Raw genomic sequence first — 16458 nt, forward strand, 5'->3', positions numbered from 1 at the left:
CACCACCCCCTAAATTATTTCTACCCAGATCTGACATAAGAAATGGCTGTTTATAAAGACTGCAGATGAAGCCAAAAGCATTTGATCCTGTCAGTTGAATGGGCTTTTAAATTAGACAAAAATCTAGTGAAAGAAAAAAATAGGACACATAAAAAGCAGGCAGATAGCTATGTTTATTTTGTTTTCAATAAAAACCCACGACACAGAGTACTGCAATGACTTAGGTGACTAAAGCACAATGTTCAACAACAGCAGAAGCCATAACAACACTATGTACTGCTTGTAATAAGCTAGCAGATGATAAGATAAACCATCTAACAAGGTAAGGATATCTCTAAAATGCGAGGTTACCTAATTTATACCCTACATCGGTTTCCTAAAGGCCTCATTTTTTCTTACAGCTTCACATGTCCCTATATTTTTGTGCACATTAAAAGCATGGGAGGGATGAAAAAGCAACGTTCCCTAAGACATGTCAAGATGTACAAAACCACTGCAACAGAGGCCAAGAAAGCACGTCTCATGCACTTCATTCACATAAACCCTTGACACCCAAGACTTATTTCTTCCTCTGTCTGTAATTTCTACAGTTACTAGGTTAATGTAGCTGCACTGCTTGCAGCTCTGACCACTACAAGCTTTTTAAGTGTCATCATAGTTAAGTGTGCTTGTGAGGTTTATCAGTGCAGTTCTACTGAAAGAATCAAGAACACTTCAATTGCATCCATCCTCTCCCTCCACTCCTAAATCTTTAAGTGATACAAATTCATAGCAAAGCAGGAAGGAAAAAAAATATATCTCTGAGGAATCTCAAATTAGCCAATAGTCTGGCGATTAAGGCCCTCCTTCAGGAGCAACAAAAACCTAAGCCTGATTTAATAACACAAAATGACCTTCCATTTGCTTTGGCTTTCACATGCTACACAAGCATCCACAACACCCACTGTCAGAGACATCAGCAAACTCAAGCCTTTAGCTTGAACCAGAATTGATTTTGTCCTGTTCTTAAAGAAACAACATATTCTAAACCAGAACCTGTTTAAAAGAAAAGAATGCCATGGACTTTACCAAGTTATGCGCAAAGCCTGTCTGTGTTGAAATGCTAAGAGAATGCTTATTGCACGGATATTTTCAGGATGGGGCGGGGGGCAAAGAGATGAAGGACCACCTAGTTTGCAGATGCAAAGACTGAAAGGCAAATGGAAGTCAAGCTGCTTAATACAGTTGATGAAGTTCAATTCCAATGATGTTTCACCTTAAGAACTAAGTATATCAACTACCTACAGATGGTGTTATGCACCTCTAGAACCAAAGAAAAACAGAGCAGCATTCTTTAGGTCTTGCACTTTGAAACTAGTCATGTCCCACTTGCACGTAACTTCTTCCATGGGCCCAGCCTTCAACTAGTAAAGATAATGAGAGCATAGATGCTGAGCACAACAGAAGTCACTAGCAAGGGGAAGGGCAAAACCACACAACAAGAATCATTTCAACACCTCAATTATCTTCATATTTTAAGAAAGATCTTTTTTGAATAATGCAAACCTCCAATTTTAACCAGTTACATACATTTATTTTCAAGATTTGTACAATTATTGCATAAGACTTATGGTCGTTTACATCTTCTAGTACAAGTGACATTAGGTACCACGATTTTGTATTAAGTTCCAGTTACGCTTCCAGTCAATTACACAAATGTGAAACAAGACTAAGAATACTGCCTTCAGAAAGCCTTCTCCACATTTATCCAGATCCCAAGATTGCATAACACAGACATTTGTGATGTTTACAATGATCCCACACCAGTTTCTGTTGCTCTGGTAGATTGTAGTGGAACAAAATAGCAAAAAAACCCCAAAAACTCCAAGCAAACCACCTCACAAGACAAAAAACCCAAATAATTAAACTTGCAGGCTGATAAGAACCAACCACTTGCTTTTTGGCAAAACAAAAGTTACTTCTTCAAGTATTCAGAAAAGTGGAAAACAAAAATAAGTTTTTTTTTTTCTCCAGTAAAAAGCTAAAATAGATTTAACCTCTGTTAGTAAGTGCCAATAAACTGGTGGCAGTGATTACATCATGCTAGAAGGAGCAGAAACCGTCCCGACATAGCCACACCAAAAAAAACAAATTCAAATCTAGTAGAACTGTGTGCTGATGCCTTTATATACTTCTCATGATGTGTGTTCTTAAGTGCATAACTGAAAAACAGCATAGTAATAGCACTGAAAACTGCGCAAGTTACTGGGTGGATTATTCTGAAACAGAGAACGCAGACAAGAGCATGGCATAAGAGGCAAGCAAAGAACGATTGCAGGAGCAGCTCAGATTCAGTTCAGATTTGTCCTACACATACAAGCTACAACACATGCTTTGTTCCACAGCACAAAGAAAACACAAGAGCAGAACGTAAAAAAAACAGTCAAGAAACACTATGCAACTTCTGAACAGCAAGACAACCAGGCAGAAATATGCTTTTGAGCTCAAATGCACCATCATGCTAGATATTTTCCTCTCCCTGATGCAGGAAAGATGAATGACACAATAAAAAAAAAAAAGAGAGAGAAAAGGAAAAGCATCCAGAATGACTGCTGCTTGGCACTTTTGAAAAATGTTCAAATAACTTATAAATAGTAGCAGTACTATGGCCAATTAACTTCTGCAAGCCTTTGCCAATGCAGAGGTGATCACAATAATGTCTATTTTGGTGACAAGTGTGTCAACAATAAGGCAACACTCCAAAGGGTAGCTTCATATTTTCATATAAAAATATCAGTTGGGATTGATTGTATTCTTCATAGTGATTTACTATCACATAATCTTCATAGTGATTTAGTATCACATAGAAGTGATTCTTCTATGTGACAAAGACTCAAACAAAACCACTTTTTTAAAGGAATATTAAGGGATAATGAAAAGCACGTGGACATGGCTGACTTAATTCTCCACTTCAGATAGGTCAGCAAAGTTATTTACCCAAAAAGTATTCCCCAGATGAAAGTTAGTGGTATACAGCATGTGGTCATTAGGCTATAAAAGAATGCAATCTTGCAACACTGGTGAGCACTTTCCATTCCCACAGACTCAAATGAAAATGTAAACTGCTACACACTTCGTTTATCCCATTCAACCTTTTTTTCTCCCCCACCTTCAAGTAGGACACTCATAGTGATCACAGTGCTACATTTCGGCCAAAGTTCACTCCCCTCAGCTTTTTCATGGAATGTGATACAGTGTAGAACAAGACTTGGAAGAAAGTAAAAGGAAGAGGTCCACTAAAAAGCAACATGAGAATGTTTACTCTAAAGGAGAGCTCAATTTTACCACATTGAAAGCCACAAGTGCAATTACTCCATTCAAAGTTTTAACTTTTCTCAAAGTTACCAGCATTAAGCAACCAGCACAAACCCTAGATCAAAAACAAGATATGACGTGTGAAGTAGGCAGTCCCTGTTTCTAAGTTGAAATCGATTGTGTTCTGACATGATTAACTTCTGGAAATTTGTTAAGATATGCTGGTGTCACTTTTCAATAAAAATAGTGTTTCAACTCTCACTACAAAAAGATTAATGATTTTGTTGTGGTCCTGCCTAATCCGTTCATGAATTGCAGGGCACAGCCCTTGCCCCACTCACCTACCAGAAAAAGCAGTTCCATTTTCTTGTGCTGAAAAAAGTAGCAGGCTTAGTGGTTACAAAGTTCATGTTTTAAAGTGCATTGTCATTTTAAACACATTTTCCCTTCGTAAAAAAAGAAAATAAAACATTCTAATATTAACAGTTTATAAAAATAACAGCTGCAATATTCCTCTAAAATTGCAACTTAAAATCAAGTCAAATTAGCCAGATTCAAATCTTTTTCAAAACAAAGATATGAACCAAAAATTTAAAACCTATTTCTGCAGAGAATTGCCAAGCAGAACCTGACATACTGTCCCTACAAGCCTCTCTCCTAACAGCACGTCACACAAAATCCTTTCAGATTCTTCCAGCTGACAGCCTCAAGAAAACAGAGGTCTAAGTACACCACAGTCCTTCCCACTAGTCACCTACATAAGTGCAGGTGTGGATGCTGGTGCAGTTTTTCCATCAGCTCTTCCTCTGTAGGCTCTTCCAAAACATCTCTACAAAGAAAAAGCATGACTTGTTAGGGACAGGAAAGGGAACTTCTCCGCATTTGTTTTTGCAATACACATCCTGAGATTTAACATGTACTTGTTTCAAGAATGAAACAAGGAATTAAAGTTACAATAAGTTGATGCTCCCTAAAGATGCATCTACTTCCAAGTGATCCATCCTTTACAGATGCGTCATGGAAACCAGCAGCTGTTTTCCCATAAGAAGCAGGGAAGCAATTTCCTGCACACAGTACAACACAACTGAAGGTCAGTAGATTTGTTTTCCTGAAAAAATTCCCAAATGAGAACATGTTCCCAATGCTACTATTGAATATCCAATGTGCACCAGAAGTTCCACTTGTGCGTGATCATCAAGTAACAACTCACCACCCACAATTTTGTTATAAGCCAAGAACGTGCATCACTTCTCTCATCTTCCCTTTTCTTCTCCCCCTCAGCACAGCCCCCCCACCACCCCCAGCACCTCTTCTCCCATCATGCTATGGGCAGAACACATACAGTTAGGCTACCAAGTCAGCTTAAAGCAAGCCCCACTAAAGCACATACTGAATTTTTCCAAACTAACAGATGAAACAGTTTGTTTCAGAGGGAGGAAACAGAAAACAACTCTTTTACCCTCTTGCAGCCAGCACACTTTCTTCAAAAGCCAACTAGATTGATTATCAAGCCCAGATCCAACTCACCTGAACATTAGTTCAACTGTCCTCTGGTATTCAATATCTGAAAGAGGTTCTCTATGACAGCGACGGTCCCACTTGTGAATAAAGTTCTGAAATGTAAAAGCAACAGGGGAAAAAAAAAAGGCTACTTGTGATGACACCAGAAGAGAGGTTATATCACATCAATATGTTTGCAGGTAAGGTTTGGGAGAGGGGGTGAGGTTTGTTTTTAAAACAGAGTGTCAAAGCAGCGATTTATTTAGGCATCAGCATATTGATTGGCTGCAGGTCACTACTTTATCCAAGCCTGTTGTTCAGGAATGAAGTAACTTTCTCATCACACAGTGAGAGAACAGTACAGCAGATGACAGCCCTGCTGCATTTTACTCCCAGCAAGGACTGTCTCCCTCCCCAAGATAACTGTGTTAATTATCCACAAGGGTTCACCTGCTTTGTACTTTTTCTTCTTTAAGAACCTGACAAATATATAAACCTAGTCCTAGTCCAGGCACCCCTACCTAAACTCAGCTTCTGTTTTTTCCATGTTCCCATATCCCTTCTCATTCACTCTGACAAAGCAATAGCTAGGGAGTAGGCAAAAATCTCGGGCCAGGGAGCAGAAGAGAGAAAAATGATGACATTCTGTTCTCCTGCTACAGAATCCTGTATCTTGGCTCTTACAGCAAACTTTGAACACAGCCCTGCTGAAGCAAGCAGGTAGAAGACTTAATGCCATTGGCATCCAGCTGGAATAGAAAGGCTTTTCTGAAACTCTCACGGACAACACTGAAGCTCAACATAAGACTCATATCTAAGTTTCTGTCTCAAAGTTGACCATTCTACCTACAGTAGTAAATTTTAGTTCTCAATGCAGTCAACAACAACAACAAGAGCATCTCCAAGATAAATGTTCATAAGTTTTAAGATGGGGTGAAGTGCCCTCTACAGGTACTCAGTTATTTCATTACTTGTAAGAGAGTCTACAATCATTAATCTGGAGGAGATGCCTGTGATTAACATTCCCTTCACCATAAAACAAAAACCAAAAGGTGTTTGGATTTGCAGAGAACTATGCATTCATGAAAAACAAGCAGAACTAGATGTTCTTCATTGGCATTGTTTAGGCACCTATATTTCCACAGCTTCTTTAAACTCCAGAAGTTGATCTCTTCAAAGTAAGTAAAGTTCCACTCCTCTAGTGTGGAACTGAAGGAGGGTAATAATTCAAATTGGGGTGGGAAGAAACACAGGACAACCAAAATAAAAAAAAAAATGTAAATTTTAAAGCGCTAACTTTGCTGACAAACCAAAATGCAAGAAGCCTGCAGCTTGAATAACTAATGCTGAAGTTAAATGCTAACAGACAAGAGAAACAATTTTATAATACTTAAAAACATTTTTTGCTTTATAGGGAGTAAGCTATAACGATAAAAAGTGCACAATCAATGAAAAGCAGCCAGATTTGTAACCAAGTTGCAGAAAAAATATACCATCTAGGAAAAAGAAAGTGCTTCCTCAGCATCTCTGGGGAAGGGTGACAAGGAGAAAAGATTAAAGCAAGCACAAAAACAACACACTTTCCGAAAAAGTTGCTTGGGTTGTTTTCATTTCCCACACGTATTAGAACCTGTCTTCAGAACCTAATACCAAATAAACACACTTCCTTACCTCTAGGAGTAAAGCTACGAAGAGGTTAACCCAGATGACAGAGGAGATCAACCACCAAGCTACAAAATAGATCTTAGCCCACCTGCAGATCAGATTAACAGACAAAAAGTAAAGTAGGCAGTAAATAACCTCAGCCTGAAAGTGACCAAAGAGTGCCATGAAATCACATTTTACCTTGAAATACAATACTACTACTTTCTTAATGTAAAAGGAGGTCTGGAACAAAAAATAAAATCATCTTCAGTCTTCCATTAAGTTAGCCAAACAGACTCACTCCCCCCATTTATCATACCTAATTGAACTATGAAGGGACAGAAAAACAGCCTAGTAGAAGTTGTACTGGATCACAGCAAAAGATCCATCCAGGCTAGTATCCCCTGAACTAAAGCAATTTACTAGTATCTCACTTCTGGGAGTTCGGCTCTACAGACAAAGCCACCCACACAATATGTGTTGCAAGCCTGTTAATAATCCACTTAATTCAATCACTCTTTTTTGGAACAAGATTACTACCAAGCCAGTTTCCAACCCCTTCTAAATGTGACAAAAGATTTCATGGCATCCGCCAAGCACTAGACCAACTATCAAGTTACACAAGTTAAAGAAGAGCCATGACATACTAAGTTTATTTCCTACATACCAGAATCGACCTAAAAGAAAGCTAAGCAGCATCCCTCTTAGCAGATAGTAGGAACTATCTATAATTATATAATTGTATGTGTGTAATTCTTGTTCGGTTATAAGTCAGATTCGTATGGGACTTCAGTTATATTACTGCTACTTACGGACTTGAATATCTTGAAAATGCTTCCAAAAAGACTTGCCAGTTGTTCACCACCATCACATCCCAGAGGGTCACCACCGCTGCCTAAACAACATGAGTAAAACAGAAGCTGAGTGGCTGTATCAACACACTGAAGCTGTATCATGCACATGAAGAGAATCAGGGGAAGAGACAGGCAGAGAGGGAAAGAGGACAGATTCCATCAATGATCAGACTCACAGCAAAGTCATCAAAATTGTTTGGCCAATATTCCAGCTGTTCGTAGGTCCCACACTGCAGAGTGCCATTATTATATGTTGTATTGACAGCACTGTAAAGATAATTACAGGTTGATGTAAGCATTGCTTTCTATGTACTGTACCTCAAAAACAAGATACTTCTGAGCACATTGTAGAAACTTAAGTCTCTCATATGGGCAGAAAACAAGGGAAATAGTTTAAAAAGTATGCAAGCTACAGCAGGGTAAAGTTTCAAGCCACCGATAAGTGTTCCTGCAATATCAATATAGCAAGGACAAACAGAAGGAGCAAGAAATGAAAAAAGTCTGTGTGATTTAACAATAAAAGAAGGGTGGCTCCAAGAATAAGGCAAAAAACCCCAACCCAAACCCAACCACAAACAATTCAGAGGTAGCGTGTTGCAGACGCTTTTAAAAAAACATATTCTGTCCGAATACTGATATTTAGAATGTTACCTCATATTTCCCAAGGGAACAACAGCACCTTTAAATAGCATTATGCCAGTTATAGCAAATGCATAGAAAACCACCTGGAAAGGATATAAGCAAGTATTAGTTTTGGTTATTTTAGTCACTAAATAAGAAAACAATGCAATTAACATGGAATTCATATTAGTACCACAATAAAAGAATTTAATCAACAACAATGCCTGAAGCTTTTGAAATGAAAATACTTCTCAAAGTCTGTATTACTTAACTGTCTGCTCTTACTTTTTAATTTAGTATTTAATTTTCAGTTGTTAATAATGCATTAAGCCATTTTACTTTATAACTATTTTACTTCTTTGTACCTCAGAATGCTGATATTTAACTATTAGCACTACAGAAAAGCCACTTAAAAAACAAAACCCCAAAACATTACCTGTATTTACAAAGAATATTCTAAATACCTGGGAAGCTTTCTGCTAGATTCAGTGAAAATAAGATTTTACTAAACTTAACCAAAGGACAAAACCAAGTCAGCATTATATATTACACCAGCAACTTCTTTGAAAGTATTACATTAGTCTGAAGATACAGTTTTCAATAACACAAAGGATTTTGGAACTTCTGTCTTTTACTTGTTAGAAATACACGCTTCCTTTTAAAGAAATACCTTTCACAGTCTTCAGCTGTCACCTAGGTGAGTTTGCCATTTTTATCCTAAACCAATTATTCCAGAAACAATCTACAATCTCACTCCTCTGGGGGAAGTACCATTCTTCCTAGGACAGCTTGAAACAAACTGAATCTTCAAATGAAAAATTGTTAGTAATATTTCTGTGTTTTTCTACAAAACAGATTGAAGAGGGAAGTCTGGGAAGAATAGAAGAGAAACTCCTGGTCAATGAACCACAGCACTTTGTACGCTACTGAAGTAAGTTGAAGCTGACATTCCACAGCCTGCCAGAAGATGGGGTATCTCACTTGGCAATAATAAAGTTTTATTCTTTGAAAAAAATATGTTTGAAAGGCACACTACCTGAGAAATTAGCTAATGAGTTACACAATTTTACCAGCATCTGTTCCCAGCTAACATTAGGAAAGAGGCTTTATATCAGCTGGTAATGGAGTCAGACTTCACTACAGTAGAAGTTCAGTGAGTTTCCCTTGTAGCCTCCAGTAAAAGCAAACTAAATTAATAGCAGCAGCAAACACTACAGCACCCTTGCCTCACAATCGTTGCAAAACTACATTTCACACTGCCAGCATTAAAGACAATCAGCAGCAGACCCTTAAACCATTTCACAGGCGTTAAAGTCTTACATATATGGGTAAGGACACCGTATTTAAAACAGTAATTTATAAAGCCTAAAAATAAAATCAAGTATATTAATCAGGCTCCTGGCATCTTAGCCATGTCTTTCAGGCATGGAAAGAGCTTCCAGAAGAATGCTACAGCCCAGGTACAGCCATGCCAGTAGGAGCACAGCTTTGGGGTCCTAGTGCAGAGCACAGAACAGCTCACCCCATAATGGCTCTCTCCCGGGGCTGTGACATACGGGTTCTGTCAGATCCAGCAGCGATGCCAGTCACTGCCTTCCCTGCCTGTCCACAATCTAACTGTACCAGCCTCTGACAGAAGTGACAAGCAAATGCGTGCTCCTTCAGCACAGTGTACATACTTAACCAAGAACTGGCAAAACTACCAAAACCGTAGTCAGCCTTTAGATGGCTTATTACATCAAGTAATCAAAAGTTTTTCATTAAACTAAATGTTCCTATCATATACAAGATTGGCATTTAAGGTCTTAAGATGGGCTTTCACATGTAAAGGCAAACTTCTAAGTTTGTGCACCCCACAGTATTTCTGTTTTGAGAGTAGCTCCCAGTTGCAAGCGTGACTTGTACAGCACAACAAAGCTGTTATCAACTCAGCTTTGTCCGAACCAGTATCATTATCTCTAATTGCAACATAAACCTTTCCAGACTGCAGCTTAAAGCCCCTCCGTGCAAAAGCAGAGATTACTGATGACTAAAACAGATATTCTGAGCAAACTGCATGCTAAGTATATAGACTAAAATAACTTTTTAAACAATGCCTAATACACAGCAAATCCTTGGTCTCTAACCATTATGTCAAAGTATCCTAAGAAGAAGGGGAAAAAACACCAAACACCAGATAAAAAGACACAAAAAAAATGCTAAACTACCCAAGTATTACTTGGCTTTACCAGAAAGACATCATTGCAAAGCCAGAAACTCAAAAGAGTTGGGAAACGGAGAATTTATGTAGTGGATGCCACCCACTGTGATGCATCCTTTAATCACATGTTTACAGACTATAAATTCTACACAGACACACCTGTAACAGGAAGCCAGAGGCCTTTAAAAGTCATGTCCAAACATGTCATCTCAAGACCTTCTCAACTGAAAGCAGTTATAACCTTGTTTTGCTATTTAACATAAGCAAGATACAGTAGGGAAAACTAGGCTACTTTTCCCATCTGATGAATTATTTGAAACTAGAGTATCCAGCCCGAGGCAAGCACTCTGAGGAAGTTTCAAACAGTCTTTTAAAGGCACTCCTGAAGGAAACTTGTGAACAGCGCACTGTCACTGTGCACAGCCAATAACAAAAGAGTAATTTGTTGCAGCTTTCCACGACATGCCCTGGAGAAGAACTGGCTGATTAAGGTGTAATGTTACTGCTCATGGTGATTGTCAGAGAACGCTGTTTATTTTGCTGATGACATACCCTTATTATACTGCTAACTATGGGAAAGGAAATTACAGTCTTGCATCTCCACTTACCACAAGGATTCCTGCAAAGGCTCTTAAGTTTTTTACCAGGTCCAGCAATGTAGTAACGACCAAAGCCATGAACTAAAACAAAGCAGAATTTTGTATGCATGACATGCATCCCACTTCCAATCCATATAAAATTATTTTTACTAAAAGGACAAAAGAAATACCAACCAGGAAAGTGAACTATACTAAGTACAGGGCATTTTTTTTATACAGAGATGTTTTCCATGAGGTACTTAAAATGAACAAACAATGCTGTAGTCCTTTTCATACACAGACAGTATGGTAAGTTTCAGATATACACAGGAACTGACTCAAAGGGCTATTTGTCTACTGAGACTAGAACAGGAAAACAACAAAAAAAAGTCACAATTGCCCCAAAACTCCAGAGTATCTGCTTCATATTTGATCCATATAATTTCCTGTTTAAACTTTCTACTGACATTATGACCCCTGATTACATCTGGTAGATATTCATGGCTTATTGAACCAAGATACAAGTCCTGCACCTGACACTAATTCAGGCTTAGCTTTCAAGTAAGTCTCAATACAGAATTATAACAAGCAATCAAACAACTCAAAGTGATTTCAGATTCAAGTACATGTATTCTGGTGAAAATACCCATACTGGGAAACTGGACAGAGGGATCCATCCCAAATAACCCTCTAGGTGACCAAAAGGTCTGGTATTATCTAGAGAGAGCAAGTCTACCACCTCCCGAGTACAAAATTCTTCAAGGGTATCATACCCACTCAACCAATTAAGATGAAGCACTACACAAGCTGCACAAGTGTTTCTGGATGCGCCTGCCCACTTTAGAATGCCAGTATCAATTGCACTGACATCAACAGAACTTCGCTGCCAACTTAGAGTCAACCAGCTAGAGAGACAGTGAGTTTGTGAGGTGCTGTGCCATAGTCCGGTCAGACCTGAGTTCTCCCACTCGGGTGAAACAGAAATGCCATCTACATGTTATTCAGAAAGGCTTTAACAAAATTTGTAATTTTACCAACAACAAAATCTTAAGTGTGGGGGGATAAAGAGATACCTTCATATTAGGAATAATCCGCAGGAACCTGAACACAATTAACATGTTCACCAATCGCACCATATCCCACAGGGATAATAAACCCATGAACTCTGGTCTCCTAGAAAAGATGGAAGAAAATAACAAGTGAGAGAAACAGCCCATGACAGGAGGACACCATTAAATCTACTGGGCTGAAGGTAACTAAATTCCCCACAACTTTTGGTTAACATCCATGGCACATTAAAATATTTGAGAAGGGAAAAAAAAAAAAGGGGGGGGGGAGAGAGAAAAAGAAAAAAAAAAAGATTTCCTCACATAAACGGGATTTATAACCTATGACTGACTAAACACTGCATCCAGTAGTTTTGAAATTCCCAAAAAAGGGACAAACTCCAGCAAGATCAGCAGAGGGCCAGTAAGATTATCAGGGGCTGATGCACCTACACTACAAATAAAAGCTACAGGAATTGTGCTTGTTCGGCCTGGAGAACACTGCTTCAGGAGAATGTGGCAACAGCCAGAAGTGGTCCTCAAGAAGACAGAAGCAAGGCTGTTCAGTGGTGCATAGTAGGAGAGCCAGGGACAGTAGGTGTCAACTGAAACAATGGAGGCTCACACTAGATAGACATAAGGAAGAACTTAAGAACTTGTCAACCATGAGGACAGCAAGACAGGCGCAGGTTACCCAGAGAGGTCATGAAAGTCTCCATCACTGGAAGTTTTCAAGACCCAACTGCATAGAGCTTTGAGTAACTTGGTCGACACTTGCTTTGAGTGGGTCCCTTCCAGCCTGAACTATCCTATATAGAAATCTGTGATCTGAAAAAGGAAGTACAATTGTTGGCTCAGCAGGAATTTCAGCTACAGTAAATTCTACTAACTGATGAAGGAAGCAATTCATTTAGCCTGGGCTCTTCAATATGCATACAGAGCTCTTGAAAATCTCTGTTTGTACTGAAGTACCTGGGTAAGCACCCTTCCTTCTGCTGGAGGGGAAGGCACCAAAGAAGGTCCTTTCAGAAAACAAAGCAAAACAAAAATACTGCTATAGCTAGATACTTCAGGAACTTACACAAAGACGTGCATTAATCCTTCAGGGTATGCTCAACTGAAGTTAGGCTTCAAAACAAGCACTAGGCTAACAGACTGTCTTGCCAACCTTCTTCCTTACACGTGTATTCCACGGGTGATATGATACACTTCAGATCTCAGTCTGAGCTTTACATGACTTACATCAGCATGCTGGATGCTGCTTTGCTGGAAAGGTGGGCAGGTGGTGGGGTTAAGAGTAGTTAATGAAAAATGCCCTTGGTAACACAGATGCTAAATCATGACCTGCATCACCAATACATTCAACTCTAATAATAAAAGAAATAATTTAAGACACCACTGCATAGAACATATATCCCAGAGTAACAGTCAGGCCTTTGTCCTGTCCTGAAGATGTTACATCTACAGACCAGGCAGTTACCAGCTGCACACACTGTAAGCAGCACGAGGACTCCGAATGATTCATCTGGGTTGCAATCTGCTTGCAGTGACTGATAAAGAGATCTAATAAGGATTACTAGTGCTTCAAGATACTATTGTAGGGCAATCTGTCATCTACATTGAAGAATCAAAGGGCAAAAACAAACTCATATATAATCAATTACAAGTAAGATCAATAGTTAATGCCATTAGACTGTTAGCAGTTACTACCCTTATGACAACCATCACTTCTGAGCAACAGGAATGCAAGTAGTGTTCAAAAATAAATCCATTTAAAGCCATAAGGTCTACCAGGTCTCTTCATAGATACTACTGTAAATTAAGACAGAACTTCTCGATGGCAACATAACAAATAATCCTGAAAGAATTAAGGAGAGCCAACGTCTTAAGAGTAAGTTTGTATAAAGAAACAAAGTATCTGAACCTGAAACTAGAATTTGTGAAATCTTCCAGGAGTCCTGTATTTTCGTCTTTTGTTGCTGTGGCAGTTTTCAAGAGATAGAACAATGATTTTTATGTTTTTGATAACAAAAAAAAAATCTCCGGATAGTTACCCAAGAACTGTTTGAACTTAACAAAATCAAACTACAAGTTCTTGCTATTCTGGTATAGATCAATAGTTTAAGTCCATGGGAATTTCTTTTTACTAAGTTCTACATTACGAAACAAAACTTAGTCTTCACTCTACATACAAGGTTGCATGCCAGCTGTTTAGGAATTCATATCATTAGGCTTATGGACAATCTGATGCTGAAACATATTAGGTTAGTAGCTGGTTATGTATGTTGTACTAAATTCTTATTCCTGCACCTTGAGTAAGTGTAGGTCTGCTAAGATACTATTTTTCATTAGATAGCAAGGAATACAAATGCACCCTTCTCAGAACAGCTGAAGAGAACTCTAAATTTATGAAAAACGTTAGTAATTTTCCTTCACTTATACATATTGTATGGCCTCTAGTTACTACAAGGGTGAGAAATTATACTAGGTTTGGTCAATTACAGACTGGGCTGACAATCATAGTGTAATGACATAAGTGTGTATATATTCCCCTGACCTACCCCAGACACGGCGCAAAGTGCAACAGTTCAGACAGATTACATACCAACCAGGATGAGGAAATCCATACACAGCAAAAGTTGCAATCTCCAAAACCTTCAGTCAGGGGAGAAAAGAAAAAAAAAGAAAAAAAAATCAAAATCTTACTTTGTGATTCTGAGTTTCAAAAATTAGGTACGTTTCTTGATAGGAATTTTTTTTTTTTTTTTAAGAGCTTTAAACCACTAATCTGACTCACATTCAAGCTCTGAAATTGTCCTATTTGACTAGGTACTCCTTGTATTAATCCAATGTACGCACATCATCCAACAGTGACATAAAAGGATATACAGTCATTTACACCGACCATGAATTTGGCCTCATCTGCCATAAGTGTTTCAGGCTTTTACCAAATAATGGTAACAATCCTCTGGCACCTTTTTTTTTTTTTTCTTCAAAAAGCTAAGTGATTTTTAGCTACGTAACAGAATTCCTCACAGAATTACTCCAAGAGCTGGATGTTTCCAAATAACATTAAAGAGACTGCTTATAAGAAAGCTCACCTTTTCCACAAATTTACGAAAGCATACCTCCAAAAAAGAGACCCTAAGAGGTCCATGTGCCACCAAAATGTTGAAGCCACTGAAAACCGCAACACTGGTTCATGCTCTTTAACTCTGCATAACAGTGTTAAATGAAAAGTAATTCCACTAGCTCTTGCAGTTCCTGATCAACCTAGTCAGCAAATCCAGGGATACAGAAGTTAACAGAAAGCATACCAGCAGAATTACAGTCAGAAGTCCATCAAATCTATTGCTTGGGTATGACAAGTATCTTTTCAAGCCCATCGCTAAGATTTTCAGCATCATTTCCAGCAGGTAGTACAGGATGAAGAAGCAGTTGATAGCCTTCAGCCCAAAAACAAAAATAATTATTAGAATAACCAACATCTCAGGCAAGAGCAATAACTGTAGGAATACTGTTGCATCTCACCCCCAGGAAGAAGTCATCTCTTTCAGATGGCTGCTTATCTGCATCCATCACCAAAACCACCTTAAACAAGAAGAAATATTCTATGAGTCCACTGCTGCATAAAACAGATGTTTAAGCACAAGAACAGGCTTTTATGCTTTGCAAAGGCCTTTCCAAGCAGCTCAGAATATACTTTTTAAGTGCAGGTATTCTCACCTAAGACTGCATGATTAAAGCATGCCACATACGGACGTCTGCTACAAAAAGTGGTTATCAGAACAGAGACTAAAGAGCAAAAAAAGAAGTGAAGTTTGTAATGGGGTGGGGTGAACCACACAAAACCCCCTTTTACTTACACAGATAGAAACAATGTTTGCAAGGGCGACAACATTCCCCAAGTAGCCAAAGTAGGGATGGCCAAAGGCAAACTGCATTTTCTGCATAAAATGGGATTGGTACTCTGGACTGGGAGGATGCTGAAATGAACACATATGATTTGTTTAGACACAAAGCATAAGCATTTTAATAATAATGCAGAAAAAACCACAGCTAATCTCAGATTTAAGAAACAGACACTTTCAAAACAAAACTTCACGGCCACAGGCTAACTTTGACATTTCAGTAGGAAGGTGTTTTCAAGCTCTGGCTATTAGCATTTCCAATTAGCAAATGGGTTGACAATTATGGCACAGCACAAGATAATGGCAAAGAAGGGAGGTAATTCAACGTTCCTCTAATGCCTCAAAGCAGGTAAACTAAACAGCAAGCTATTAATAGTATACACTCCTTCCCCATTTCCCAATATTTGATCTCCCTTAAAAAATTCTAAAGTCTAAGTTATATGCAAACATAGAAAAGAACATTTCCTAACCCTTTGAAAGTGTTACTTGTAATTTTAAACTTTCTTTCTCCACATGGAGAAGACTGCTTTCTGCCCATCTTCGTCTGAACGCTTAAAGAATCTACATTTAATTCTTCATTCAGGGACTGGAGGAAAAACTTTGCTTGAGTATATTTAAGTGTTACCCTGCAAAGACTAATACATAGCAAAGAAATGCATTACTTCAATATAGGACTGCCACGATAAGACAAATCCCTCGCCTTACATCAAAAACAATTTACTACAGAGGTACTTATTTCTCCCCATCACTTGTCAGAAAATCTATGTTATAAGTCTAACTCATATTTCTTGTAATGAATCTTCTTATTAA

At 38.5% G+C, this 16458-nt stretch overlaps 1 protein-coding gene across 1 annotated transcript in view; it reads right to left on the reverse strand.

The window, feature by feature from the left end:
- Nucleotides 1-1551: 1551 nt before the first annotated feature.
- Nucleotides 1552-16458, reverse strand: part of TPCN2 (two pore segment channel 2) — a 30879-nt gene continuing 15972 nt past the window's right edge. Inside the window, exons 14-25 of the mRNA XM_056354640.1 lie at nt 15604-15723; nt 15269-15328; nt 15055-15183; nt 14343-14392; nt 11765-11864; nt 10722-10793; nt 7944-8017; nt 7469-7559; nt 7251-7333; nt 6466-6547; nt 4822-4907; nt 1552-4123 (exon numbers count right to left, since the gene is read on the reverse strand). Of these exons, the coding sequence (XP_056210615.1) occupies nt 4045-4123; nt 4822-4907; nt 6466-6547; nt 7251-7333; nt 7469-7559; nt 7944-8017; nt 10722-10793; nt 11765-11864; nt 14343-14392; nt 15055-15183; nt 15269-15328; nt 15604-15723 (1026 nt within the window). The 3' untranslated portion in view covers nt 1552-4044. The remainder of the gene's footprint in view (nt 4124-4821; nt 4908-6465; nt 6548-7250; nt 7334-7468; nt 7560-7943; nt 8018-10721; nt 10794-11764; nt 11865-14342; nt 14393-15054; nt 15184-15268; nt 15329-15603; nt 15724-16458) is intronic.

This window comes from Falco biarmicus, chromosome 10, assembly GCF_023638135.1.
Source record: "Falco biarmicus isolate bFalBia1 chromosome 10, bFalBia1.pri, whole genome shotgun sequence".
Lineage (NCBI taxonomy): Eukaryota > Metazoa > Chordata > Aves > Falconiformes > Falconidae > Falco > Falco biarmicus.